The sequence below is a fragment of the Bemisia tabaci genome, chromosome 9 (assembly GCF_918797505.1).
Source record: "Bemisia tabaci chromosome 9, PGI_BMITA_v3".
Taxonomy (NCBI): Eukaryota; Metazoa; Arthropoda; class Insecta; order Hemiptera; family Aleyrodidae; genus Bemisia; species Bemisia tabaci.
The window spans coordinates 15,852,338-15,866,345 of NC_092801.1; the positions used below are offsets into that span (position 1 = coordinate 15,852,338).

The window sequence follows — 14,008 nt, forward strand, 5'->3', positions numbered from 1 at the left end:
GCCGTAATGCCCAGCAACGTTTCCTTGCAACGCAGAGTTCGCATGAAAATTTAGACAGCAGTATTGTTGCAATGTTGCATTGCAACACCACCCCGCACACCCCTTGCAATGTTTCTTCAACCCTGTCAGAAGCGTCATTGTCGGACTCGGAATTCCGGGTGGACAAGCTGAAGTGATGATCTACACGTTTCTCATTGTTGGAGTTTTCGTCAATTTCCGCGTGTACTATCAACAGCTCTGTCGACCTCGCTAAGAATTTATTCGAGGTCAAGACTAAACTTCTTTTTTCTGGTTATTCATTCCCGATTATCAGGTGAATCTTCTCCAACACTGTCAAGGCTCGCTTTCCTCCCCCCTCCCACCTTGCACTTCGCCGTCACGGACTCACGGCCCGAAGTGTCACGAATGTCTAACCGAGCACCCGCAGCCTCAAAAATAAGCGCAGGCAGTTGTTTTGAGTATGAGTCATTGATGCGCATTTCTTTTCACGCCAATGATACGTGTCCTAAGTCTCATGTATCTATGTAATTGACATAAATTGAAAGCAAAGTTCAAGACTCGTTCAAGAAAATTTTTCGACTGCTGAGAGATCAAGTTTACCAACTGTGGAGAAGACATCGCACTATTGGCCTCAGTCAAAAAAGGCGTTTTTCGCTGATCTTATAACTTAGTCCGGTCGAAATAATTACATTCCTATTTTGTTTGATTTTTTTGAATATTTTAAGAAGATTTTCGCGGAAAAATGAGGCCACGGTGCGTCTTTGAAATGCGAAATCAGGAGGGGAATCCGTCATAGGTTGGTGCACTGTGTACAGTGTCGAAAGGGGGGTGTAGTAGAAAGGCAGCCATAATTGATTTATACCTGTGTTGTGATTTTGTTGTGGTCGACTTTTCGTCTGAATCCTGAGTCCTGTGAGGTTTCTACGTCGTGAAAATTCAATCAGATGCGTGCTATTCGCTCTTAGAAATCAACTACCGTCACTTTCTACTCCATCCATCGTCCATTAAGAGTTGTGGAGAATGTATATCAAACCGGGAATTTCTCGTGATGACGAATACGATTATCTGTTCAAAGGTGATCTTTTGTTTTGCATTTTTTGCCTGTGTCTCGCACCTTTATCATCTTATCACCCACATTCCTGCTTTTGTCTCGTCTTCGCCTGAGAACCCTTTTCCCCATCGATGAAACTTATCAGCAATGAAGTCAGGTCCTTCTCAGCCTGATTGTAATCAGCTGATGCTGATAGCAAGACTCTTTTGAATATAATTATGATTTTAAATTATTCATTCGATAGAATATTTAATTCAACTTTACTGAGCATTAGCATGTCTTCTTGCTTTTGATTGGTATAAATTTTTATTGAACCCCTAGGCAGATGTTCCCTTGACTTTTCCCAAGCATATGAACGACCATTCGTCTTCCTTTTGTTATTGTCTTCAGTCATCGCTTTAGATGTTTTGTTCTTCCATTTTATCAGACTTTCAATCCCTGGTCAGTTTCTAAGCTGATTAAAAATTGACCTGCGTCCGCTTCGCTCCTATTAGTTGTCCTTTAAGTCGCAATGTAACGACAAATTTACAGTCTCACAAGCTTCTGAATTTTGCTTGTTAGCTGGGAATCATACTTTCCTCAAACTTAACTTTGTACAGCTGCCTTTGCCTCTTCCATTGCGGACAAGGAATTTTTTCATACCTTGAAACCCTATTATCAACCTTTATATGTTAGCCTCACTTAAGTAATGAGAACACCTGTATGGATTTGTAGGCATTTTTGGGGAGGCAATCCCTTTGACTGATAAAGTCAATCTTCAGCGCTTTTTCTCTGATCGCAGCATCTTTCAGGGTGACAATGACTAAACAGAATTGCATGTCCCTTATCCATCAACCAATCCTCTGGCCATTACCACTGGATCTTTTTAGTTTTCCATCAGTCTCTATTCTATCATTCCCAAAACTCTTTTTGAGGTTAGGTCTGTGACCTGAGGCGATCTCAGATCATTAATGAATCAGTCAATTCCACATCAGCTCTTCCTTAAATCTATCTAATGTTTTCATCATTTTGATTTTGAAACCAAATGGAAACTTCTGTCTGTTTGAAATATTTGTGTGAGGACCGCTAATTGGATCCATTTTGAGATAGAAGTATCAAAATATCGATGGGTCCGTGAGTTAATTAATAGAGCCATCGGTCACCATCAAAGAGGACAGACGTTTTTGAAGGTGGTTTTGAGAAGACTTGCATGTACCAAAGCACTTTGGTAGACAATGTTTTGATTGTCAATGTGCCACCAGACGGCGGAATCAGGGAAAGAATCTTGTCAAGCCATGTGGAACAATTGGAATTTCAGTTTTTATCAAGACACTCTTATGACTATCCTTAAGAATTAACTTGTAGCAGTGTAATTCATGTTTGTGCAACCAGATGCCCCAACACTTTGTGTTAATCTAGCCAATTTGGAGCCTGAACTTGGCAGATTACAATTTCAAAAAGCTTGCTTCTTAGAACTATTATTTTTGATTTGCGTACGTCCAAATGATCATACCATTAGTTTGATGCCTCATATTGTGCCCATTACTCAATATGCTTGCGAATCACTCCCCCAAGCCTAAGACCAATATCCTAATTTTGAACTTTCAGGTGCAAGGGCCCTTTTCTAATGAATTGTCACGGGTGTTGTCTTCATTCATTTGTGTCCTGAAAATGTGTCTTTTTTAAGTGACTTTGTAACTTTGGTAACCTACAACTGTCAGCAATCAAAACTTAAGTTTTTGACAAGTTCTATGAACTTGCAACTAACTACGTCTTTTTCAATCTCTTTCTGGCAGAGAGATTAATCCTAGGAGAATATCAATTGAAAAATTACTAAGATGCTTCTTGGAAAATTGATCCACGTAACAAGTTTAAATCGTTGCTCATGGTAACAAATGTGGAAGTGCCAAACCATGCATCTCCATTACGGTGTTTTAAAATTTCCGCTCCTATTTCATTTTCTTAAAGGAAAAAAACAAACCTATTGCCTGAAATTTATACAGCATATTCTGCCAATAGAGAAGAAAAATCAAGAAAGTTTTCAAGGTATCACATTGACTGATTTTTCCAAGAAAAAATTAAGTATGACAGGAAGTCTGCACCATCTCTTACGGAGATACGTCGTTTCGCACTTCGGTCACTGATATACCTAGCTCCCCTCAGATTTATCAAAATCAGTTTTCTTTTTTTGTCTGTAATTTTTTCAGTGGCCAAATTCCTTTGATTATTTTGCTCTCACATCCTGGTTTTGTAATACCGACTTGTTTCTTTGCAGTGGTTTTGATCGGTGATTCTGGTGTAGGCAAATCCAATCTGCTTGCAAGATTCACTAGGAATGAATTCAACTTGGAGTCTAAATCAACCATTGGAGTTGAATTTGCAACCCGTAGTATTCAAGTACGTTCTTTTTTTTTCCATTAATCTCTCATTTTTTTTTATCATTTGCAGAATTATTGCCTTTGACCAAACAGGCGATAAACAACTAATTATAGCAGAAATAATATCTGGTGGTGAAACTACCAAAACATGCATCTCTGTTACATTGTCTCAGAATTCCTAGTCTTAGTTAAGTAAAATCTTTCAGGAAATTGTCCAATGAAAATCGCAAAATAGGTACGTGATATCATCGGTTTATAATTGAGGCGGTGGCTGCAGTATTGGCATGTATGGGCAAACCTTGTTTTGAGAAAAACGTGTTCGAAGTTTTACCTTGTAAATAACAAGTTTTATTTTTTAGAAACACAGCAGGGTTTTGCTACAAGTTTAAGGTTTGAACCTTTTCCAAAGAGTAGCCATGCACAAATTTATCAAATAATTTAGTTATGATCGATCTGTTGATTTTTTAAAAAGTATGGTATGTGCTGTTTTTGCACCTACCTTTTGAAGTTGCAAAAATTTGAGTGAATTTAAGAGTAAAATGATAGAATGATGAATCTTGGACGTGCTTTTATCGAATTCTAATGTAAATATGGTAATTTTAAAGAAAAAAAACTGCTGGAAATGAAAGACCTAGGATACGAAACAAGTCCTTTTGGCTTATTAAAAACTTAATGAAAATTTGAGGTCTATAAAGAAATGAAGATATGGTGGTTTATCCAGAATGATGAGGAAGAAAGTGAATTCAAACCAAGAATTTCCTGCTTTTAACTTCATGTACAGGGAAGTGAGTAGTCAGAAATTGCCACAGAATCATCATATGATCATAATATTAACAGGGGTGATAGATCTCGAGTGCAGCATTCAATTTCGCCGTAAGGTGCAGAAACTATGTATAACTATGTATATGTTATTATTGCTGCAACGACCTCAATTGATATATTTATCATTTTCTGCTTTTCGATTATGGTCTTTGCAAAGTAGAAGAACAATTGAGTAATCACAACTTATCTCAATGTTTTTTATCTCTAGCAGTCTATGTCTTTGGTTCTTTCGTGAATTCTTTCAAAGATGTTGAATTTTCACAATAATTATTTAATATCGAAATAATTATAAGTTTCTCTTTAAATGTAGGTTGACAACAAAACAATAAAAGCCCAGATATGGGACACGGCCGGACAGGAACGTTACAGGGCTATCACATCTGCGTGAGTACCTATGTATTATTTATTTTGAAGGAATCATTACCATCAGAACATAGAATCCTTGCACCCAAAGAAAAAGGTCACTTTTTTCATGACTTCAGCTTAAAATCTGAGATTAACAGAAGAATATTAATAAATTAATAGAAGCTTGAAAATTATCATTCTCAGGTGTTGATATTATAGGTGGAATCCCAAAGCAGCAAAGCTTTTGTCAAATTGTAAAAATACTTGACCTTTCAGCCAGAATAATAACGAAAGAAGAATCAGCCTTTGAACAATTGGATCACTAAACCACTTTTAGACCACCAGATTGGGCAAGAAAATAAGTATACAACACACACATACACATGCAAAACATGTCTGACTGAACTGAAGTTTTGATGATTTGATAGTTGCAGTCAGAAAAAACAAGAATAAAAAATGTATTTTCGAGGAAAACTATCCGGAGTTTTAATTTGTCATGATGCAGAGACATCAAAGTTGTTAGATCATTTTGTAACTTAATGAACTGAAAAATGGACTTCATTTGCTGCATGGAACTACCATTCTGGCTCAACTATGAAAGGTAGCGCCTATTTGCATAGGAGATTTAATAGCGCATATCTTGTTTTTTATGTGAGGTGTAAATAGTTTTATAATGTGGCCCAAATACATCAGACTACCCCTTTTTGGTGAAAACTCAAATTCTGATTTTGCAACCCAACCTCCTATAAATTGTGCTTACAGTAATAACTTTGCTATTCCAAGGAAAAATGTCATTTTACAATGGGATCTTGTAAAGTTTTCGGTGAAAATGTAAATTTTCCAGGAAACTTTTGGGCATACCTCTTCAAGTTTTCAGAGAATTTCATCTCAAATTTGATAAGTATCTGAAAATTTTCAGAAAAAATATTCATGATCCACTAAAATAAATATCTTATTGGAGTAATTTGACTCAAATTTTCATCCTTACAGCCTTTTTTTTTTAGCTTGACAGTTGTAAGGTACCATTTTGTAGGGGATAGTTTCATACATTATTTGTCTCCTGTTCGACCCTGAAATAGAATTGCAACTAGCTAACTGTAGAAAAATTGCATCTCCATTGGTCAGATCTAACCAATACTTCTGTCAGGGTGGCTAGCGACAGGGAAAAGTTGGGAATGTAACTCGACGAGGAAAAATCAGGGAAAAGTCAAGGGATTTTTTGTGGAGCCGGGTTCCTTGTAAAAATCGGGTCAGTAATGGGCCAGCTGATCTCATTGTTGTGCCAATGTGCCAACCGGGTGGGGCTCTCAAGCGGTGTTTTCGATGACTATAAGTTGTAAAAAAGTCAGAGAATTTCATTAGAAGTCGGGGAATAATCCAATGAACTTTTGCTAGCCACCCTGTTCTATGTTCTATCAACTTTGCGTTTTTAATGAATATATTTTTAGAAAGGACAGCTAAACTGAAAGCTTGAAATTACATGAATTTGTATTCCTCTAAAAATAAAAAATTCCTAATCAAAACTAGTACCTTATCACAAATGAACAATGCTGACTATTCCTCTAACCTGCTTTGTTCCCTAATTTACAGCTACTACAGAGGAGCAGTTGGTGCTCTGTTGGTCTACGATATTGCCAAACATCTAACCTACGAAAACGTTGAACGGTGGCTGAAAGAATTGAAGGACCACGCTGATCAAAATATCGTCATTATGTTACTCGGAAATAAATCAGATTTAAGGCATCTACGCGCCGTCCCCACTGACGAAGCGAAAAGCTTTGCAGAACGCAACGGTCTTTCATTTATAGAAACATCAGCGTTAGATTCAACAAATGTTGAAACAGCCTTCCAAAACATCCTAACAGGTATGATACATATTTCTTTTCTGGCTCTGCAGAAATGCAGAAAAATAATTCTGTCTGAATTTTGAAGAGAGACAGGGGAAAACTAGAGGAAAATCATAGAGTACTGCTGGAAACTGTGAAGGATCATTCCATGCCAACTGGTGCTACTTTGAAAAAGCGACCCCCTCAGAATTTGATGAAATTTGGCATTCTCAGTATACATACGTTGCTCAGTAAAAATCCAAAATTTTGAGTTGATTCGACCACCCGTTGGGTTTTATAAGACACTGATAGTTCGCAAAAGTTGATCTCTTTTGAGGGATGTCACCACTTTACTGATGTGTAACTCCGGAACAGTTTGTCTGAAATCAACTGTTTTTGTGTGGTTGAAAAGCCCTGAGAAAGATCTTTTCAGATATGCATAACAAAATTAGGCTTAACTCAACTTTTAAATTGTTGTTAGAAATTTAAATTGCTCATGCGTTTGACGATAAATAATTAAGCATGAGTTCATTAAATTCTATTGATATGATACAAACTTTTGAGTTTTAGTCCTGTGTGATAAAAAAAAGAAAAATAAAAAAATGCTAGAAATTCTAAGAAGAAGTATGTCAATGTTTATTGTCTCATGCCATAGATCTTGGTTTAGCTTAGAACCTCCCATTTGATTTTGAAGATAGGAATTGTTTTAGATTTTTGTGCTTCTCAGTCGTTCACTTTGATCGGAATTAAATGATAATTCAAACAAGATACTTCTGCCCCTCCCTCAGCAATTTAAAAAAGTGAAGCAAAATGGGCTTTTCGCTGACTTTTCAGGAAATTTGCTTTAAATTGGGCGTTTTGCTTTGAAGCAAAAAATACTGGATTGCAACAAACGGTCTATTTTTAAATTTATCAAACGCCTGCTTTTTCAATGAGACTGTCAGGAAATATTATCACTGCGTCTCACAGAAGGGTTTTTAACATCCCATTTGTCTGTCCACAGAAATATATAGAATCGTATCTCAAAAACAGATGCACGACCCTCCAGAAGGAGACACAATCCGCCCGCAAAACGTCGAAGCAATCGATGTGAAACCCACAGTCAACACAGATAGCGTCCGCAAGTGTTGCCAATAGCGTGTAACCTGTCTGTACAGAACTAATCTCTCGCTAATCTAGGTAAGCTGTGCTTTATTCTGTTCTATTCTCTTCTGGTCGGTCCTTGAGAATTCAATTTTTTGAACAATGCTCTTCGTGGTGAAATCAAAGGAAAGGCAAAAAGGACTCAAGCTGAAAATCCAAATTTTTCATCGCTATGTTAAAAAAAAGGAAGAAAAAAGAAAAAAAAAGCCGATGCTGGAGTCACAGTTATTGAGCCATATTTTTCATTCCAATTTCATTCATATTGCTTTAGAGATGTAAAATTTTGCGGAACCAACCTGAAGTTGAAATTATTCTCTTGGCACCAAAGCAGAACTCATACAACAGGGCAGTGGTAATGAATTTTTGTAGGGGTGTAGTTTCTCTCATGTAAAATTTCCTGTAAAAACCCTAAAATTGTATTACATAGTTCAAAGAAGCATTTCTAAGGAAAGAAAAGGCTAACCAAAATTTGACCTATGAAAAGCCGACAGTCGAGTTGACGTAGCAAGGCGATGTTCGAAGCTGAGTTCAGCCAATCAGCAATTACTGTCTTCAGGGTGTCTACCAGTCCCCTAAAGTCCCCAATTATCCCTGAAAGTCCCCAATTTTTCTGTTCAGGTCCCCAAAAAATGACAAAAATCGTCCTAAACATAGGTTTTTTTAAATTTTCCCGCCAGCTGCAGCAGCACGGTATAATTAGGAATAAAAGAAACTGAAGTGTTGCTTGGTTTTTCGTATGTGTTCATCGGTTCAACATGACTAGTAAAATTAATCGTATAAAATACGACTTTTAACGCTTTAACCAGCTCCCTTTCTCTTAGTATTTGGGGGGGGGGGGGGGGTGAGGCTCCAATTGTCTTGAAAAAGCACCCCTAAAACAGCCTACAGTACCCTTGTATTTAGACTTGTTTTTGGTTCTCTCTTTCACAGGACATTGAACTATTTGAAATTGACCATCGCTTTCGAGGAGCTACATCCTGTATAAACACTTCCACAACCCCAATCCCACAGATCTTGAACTTCTTGCATTTTTAAAGGTGAATAAGATCAACTTAAATGATCATTACAATATCGCACCATCGCTCACTGTCATCCTTCATCAGGACCTGCTTTCGAGCCGCCCACTGAAAACTATGAGACGAGGTACAGTATCGCAGCATTCGCTCACGTTACTCTTCTCAAATGAATCGTTGGGGGACTTCTGGTATATATTATATTTATAATTGTACGTTTGTAAAATCTTTTCCAATATTAACTATATTGTGTAGAATTTATATTGTTATTCTTTTATTTTTATAGTTTTATATATATATATGAGTATGTAACTGGACGCATTTTTACATATTCATATATATTGTACATGTATTTTCTTACTATTTGTTTACTAAAGTGAAAAAATAGTCCGGAAGACTTACAAAAGGAATTCTCCATCAGCATCAGATATCACTTTGGAAGCATAAGATATTTATTGTATGTTATTTTCGTATTATTTTTAAGTTTGTATGATTTTGCCATACTTTCATTCGAGTTCAAAAGTCAGAATTCCAGTTCCATTGCTGACGGTTCCTTGAAATGGGCCTGCGCTCTGGATCGCACCAATGCACTGAGACTGAATCCAGTTTTTGAAGATTTACAAGACTCAAAGTTCAGAACTCAAATTTCCCCGGAAACAAGAAGTTACCCACTTTCATCCTTGTTTGGCAATTCCATTTTCCTCTGGAATCTTATGCGTAGAGAGAGGAAGGAAAGTCTAGACCGAGCTCTGCTGTGGTTCTCCCCTCTCTCCAAGTAGTCTCCTCCACCCACAATTAATAGAAGACATATTCCTTTTTTCAAGATTAACCATCGGTAAATCAGCTTTCTTAACAAATCAGTCCATAGCTTTTTCGCATCTCCGCTGTGAAAAGTATCAGATCCACTTTTTATTTTCCCCCAGTCGCTTAGACTCCTGATTTTGGCGACATTGAAAATTAATAATCCCAATATAAACTGTTAAAATGCATGAAAAAGGAAAGCCTTCTAGGAATTTTTTTTGTTGCATAATATGGATGCTCCAAAAATTTACGTGAAAGAAGTTGGTATCAGAATGACATTAAATCCTTTAAATCGTTCCTATTGATACAGAACTGAAATCAAAGTAATGCACAACAATTAACAAGCTGTGTCAACTCTTGTTAATTAACTGAAATGCAGTCTTAAAAACTTCCTTAACTTGTTAAATGGTATTTTTACATGAAGGAAACTGCACAGGGTTTCCTGTTTTGTATGTTTAATATCTATTTTTGAAAGAGTTCTTCCGCTTCGAATTTTACGAATTTGTCAACCTTTTTTATAAAAATTATCGCCACAAGAGCAGCGAGACTCATTGGCTTCATGATGAGGAAGGGGAGGTTTAGGACAGGCAGTGAGTCCTCATTAAAGTGAAATTTCAACTCTTTTCTAAAGCAATTTAGGACAATTTTAGTTCATTTTTTGAGATTTTTTTGAAGTTAGGTCCCCTGGTGAGACTCTATCAAACGGATTTATTGCAAATTGATCATTTTCAAATATTTGAGTCTGATTCCCTCTTGAAATTTTTTCCCAAGGTGTGTAACCGATGAAGAACTCATCGCAAGTTTACTTTTAAGAGCAATTTTACTGTGCCTCTTCAGTTTAGACCGTGGTTAGTGCGAAATTCGTGAAGTTTGTTCCTTAGATCAAATTTTTGAATAAAGAAAGTTCTAACTGGCCTAAGAGTAGATTTTAAAAATTAAGTTATACTAGGTTCTTTTGAAGTTCATCCCTCGAATGAACTTCAAGAAATGTGTACAGGAGAACTTGGAGGCTCAAAATAATCACTCGACAACTGCTACAGCCAAGTGAATTTGTGTTCGGTAAAACGAGGGCTCAACCAAGGAAAAAAAATTCCCCGAACAAAAGACTCTCAGGACGTCCGTTTTTGTTGTTTGTTTCTAGTTCCCCCCCCCCCCCGTCTGTTCTAGTTTTTCATTTTTTCTCCAATATAGTGTCGAAATTTGAATCTCGTACACAACCGCAGCACCCTTGAGATTTTCATTTGTGCTGGCTTTCAACGTTTTTTGCAGTGTTATCGAGATAGCCACAAATATTGTCGCAAATACATATTGCGTGCCATGATATATACAAGATATATGTACCTTTAAAAGTATGAAGCGAACATAATTGAGTATGGCAACTGTTATCTGCTTTTGAGATTGTTGTTTCATTTTTTGAAGTTTTGGATGATGTTCCACAGCTGTAAGTTTTTACAGTTAGGTTTTTCTTTGAAATTACTACATTCATCTCAAGATCGTAACTGGAAAATTCCGATTTAACAAGGTGTTTAGGTCCTCTTTTGAAGTGAATTTAAACTCTCGTTCGGCTCATATCTAGTTTCATCAAAGCCTCAGAAATTCTGAACTCATATACCTGAAGACCTTCGTAGAAGCACCTACATGCATAAGGAAACTTATTGCTACGTAGATCGTTCCCAACAATAACGAGAAATAGTAGTTCCTTATTGCAGCATGTAGTCAAATATTTCAAATGGAAGCATGCAGCATCACTCCTTATCTCTATCCAACAATTAGAACCTCTCTCCAAAACCATCCTTGCGTTAGCTCAGGAAGGTAATTTAAATATCTTTTCACGAAGATCAATCAAAATAAGATGGCACTAAGCAATCACCTTGAGACTCTTTAATTTCAAGAATTCACAATTTTTCTAATCCTACTCGATTTTAACATTTTGTGTCAAGCTTCACAGTGCACATTTTTTGTATTCATATTTTTAATTATGAACGGAGTACTGGCTATCAATCCGTGTATGGTTCTCGTTACTGCTGAATTTCGCCAGGTTGAGGGGAGACGCCGTATGACCCCTCGGGCGTTGCCGAATTCCCTGTGATGAAATACGGATTTTTAGGGAAATCGTTGAATGTTTTTCGTCAAATTTTTTTAGGATTTTATTCGCAATCTAATCTAAAGATTCTGAAAATTTTAAGGAAAGATTCTCTGGAATCCTCCAGAATAAACATTTTACATCAAGATACCTGGCAACCTTCGAATGTTTGTTCGGCGTTTTTCCTTATCTCGGCAGTGTTGTTGTAGACTCATAAGGCTGGGCACAATGCTTGTAAAGAATATCATTTAAAAAGAAAGGAGTTTCATTTTTGATTGTAACGATTGAAGTGATCAGTAAAATTTCACTCCATAATTCCGGCAAATAGCACATTATTTTCTTGCTCCGGCCGTCTGAATTACAGTTCTCTAGAAATTACGGATGGTTTGTATTCTTCAAGAATCCTACCATTCACTGCATTTTGGAGTCAAGTTTCTTATTTTATTTTTAAGCACCTTCAACTCCTATCTTGTTTGTATTAATTGTACGTATGAAATTCATTCATATCTTAAGATATTGTGTATTAATAGATGATCTTCAATCAACAACCACTTCGAGAACTTCAGAACAATTTCTTTATGAAGGTTTTTCAAATAGTGTCATTTTCATTGTAAAAAACGATGCCTGTTGTAAATTTTCCATTTGTATAGTTAATTGAAACTATCTTCGCCAGTAATTTCAACAAGCGCAAATGGAAAGCCCCACTCAAAAATTAGACCGTAATTAGGCGAAAAAACTAGTATTTTCCCGAGCATGAATACAAATATCACACAATTTGGACGGAATTTTTTGAATTGGCATGAAGTATATTTCTGGGCTAAAATTGTATTGGTTGCGACTGCTGCTGGTTAGATCAACACAACCTCAAATCGTACATTCATTTTAGAATCGCATAAATATTATCCCAAGCGTTTTCTACTGTAAGGTAAACCCATACGTCAATTTTCAGTGGCACATCTTTTCTTATCAGTGATGAATTGAGAAGATGGTCCTCAAATGAAAATTTGCTGCTAACAATTTTAAGCCTAGATGTTGAATATTGCTGATCAAAAAATGCGTTATTTTTCAGTTGTCAAGAACCTTTCGAATATTTTTTCTTTTTACCATCTGATTTAAATGCAACCTCATTTTGTATTGATATAACTTGATGCACAAAATTGGTAGCCTGATTCTCACACGTCAGAAGTTTTTCCCGAGGGAAATTGGAAATTGTGATAACCATGAGTCCTGTCGTTCGATCAAAATTAGGTTTATCTTGCGGTCAGTTGTTGAGTGTTGATATTTGGTGATACTACACAAATCTTGCTCGTATATCGGCTAGCTCACTGTCTTTGATGCTCCATTTGAAGGCTCTGCATCCAAGAAATTTTAAGACGCACCAACCGTATTTTTCACCCTGAATGTTGTATCCATCCAAATTCAGACCAAACAAGTTTTCATTTTTGTTGACATGATATTTTTTGTTCATTTTTTCTATTTTCATTTAGTTTCTTTGTTTGGTCTTTATAAATCTGGGTTCTACGTAGCAGAAAAGCATCATTGAATTTTCAACGAGGGGCAGCCAAGTTCGTAGCCAGTGAGTTAGTCGTGTTTTTGAATACATTAAGTGCCCATCTTATGTTATACGCGATTTTTGTGTACAATATACTTCTAGGTTTATCATGATATTTCGTAGTACGAATTTTTTGTAAGTTTAAATATAACCCTGTTAACATTACCATGATCTCTTTTTTTAGTCCTAAATTTGACAAAGTCTCAAAAATGTGTTGCAATGTTGCTTTAAGTGTACAATCTGTTTCCTCCGTGAAACTTTAATTAAGGGTCATCAAAGAGGTTTTTAGGGTTGTGTTCTTTTATAACTTAAATTTTTTCGTGCCAACAATACCGTCAGAATTCTTTTTTTTAAAAGAAAGTTTTGGTAACATTGCACTGCATTTCTTCGATGAACTCATATCTGTCAAATTGATCGTCCTATGATTTCATCTTTTTTTGGTAATCAGTAATGTGGATTGCATTCAGCAAAAAGGAACCAGCGTGACTACAGTGTTTTCAAAATCGTGCAAATTTTTTTTTCTTTTAAAAATACTGAATATATGTACAGTATTAAATTTTACACAATTATTTCCATTTAAAAGGAACAATTTTTTGGTGGGATGCAAAAACTATTCGCTATTTTAGGAGATTTTTTTAAGATAGTTTTGAAAAAGCAATATTTTAACAACACTGTAATTACGCTGGTTCATTTTATGCTAAATGCAATCAATGTGTAACCACCCTAAGAAGGAAAACGTTTTATTGCCCTGTGTTATTATTGAGAATCAAAGGACAAAAACAAAGGGAAAAAAAAAACAAAAAAAATCACAAAAATGAAGTAATTGTCGCTAACACTTTCTGTACTTGACAAGAACTTTTTGACTTTAATTTTTTGCCAGAAAAAAAGATTCAGCCTCTAAGTTGATCCCAGAATAATGGCATGATTTTCTTGATTATTTGAGCCACAGGACTGATAACTCGAAATGATTAAAAAATTGCTATGCTCATTCTCACTGAGTGAAATTTTTACTTGA

The 14,008-nt window shown here is 36.1% G+C and overlaps 1 protein-coding gene across 1 annotated transcript; it reads left to right on the plus strand.

The window, feature by feature from the left end:
- The first annotated feature begins 832 nt into the window (after positions 1-832).
- Rab11 (RAS oncogene family member Rab11) lies at positions 833-13,158 on the plus strand. The gene is made up of 6 exons (XM_019051458.2): positions 833-1,075; positions 3,306-3,427; positions 4,541-4,614; positions 6,166-6,440; positions 7,405-7,580; positions 8,475-13,158. Exons 1-5 carry the CDS (start codon positions 1,021-1,023, stop codon positions 7,536-7,538), a joined length of 660 nt encoding a protein of 219 aa, XP_018907003.1. The 5' UTR covers positions 833-1,020; the 3' UTR covers positions 7,539-7,580; positions 8,475-13,158.
- The last annotated feature ends 850 nt before the right edge of the window (positions 13,159-14,008 follow it).

What these genes read in the sequence shown, in the direction of transcription:
- Rab11 (XM_019051458.2), top strand. Translation starts at nt 1,021, where the DNA reads ATGTATATCAAACCGGGAATTTCTCGTGATGACGAATACGATTATCTG. An exon ending in TTGCAACCCGTAGTATTCAA is followed by an intron (nt 3,428 to 4,540) that starts GTACGTTCTTTT and finishes CTTTAAATGTAG; the next exon opens with GTTGACAACAAAACAATAAA. An exon ending in TACAGGGCTATCACATCTGC is followed by an intron (nt 4,615 to 6,165) that starts GTGAGTACCTAT and finishes CCTAATTTACAG; the next exon opens with CTACTACAGAGGAGCAGTTG.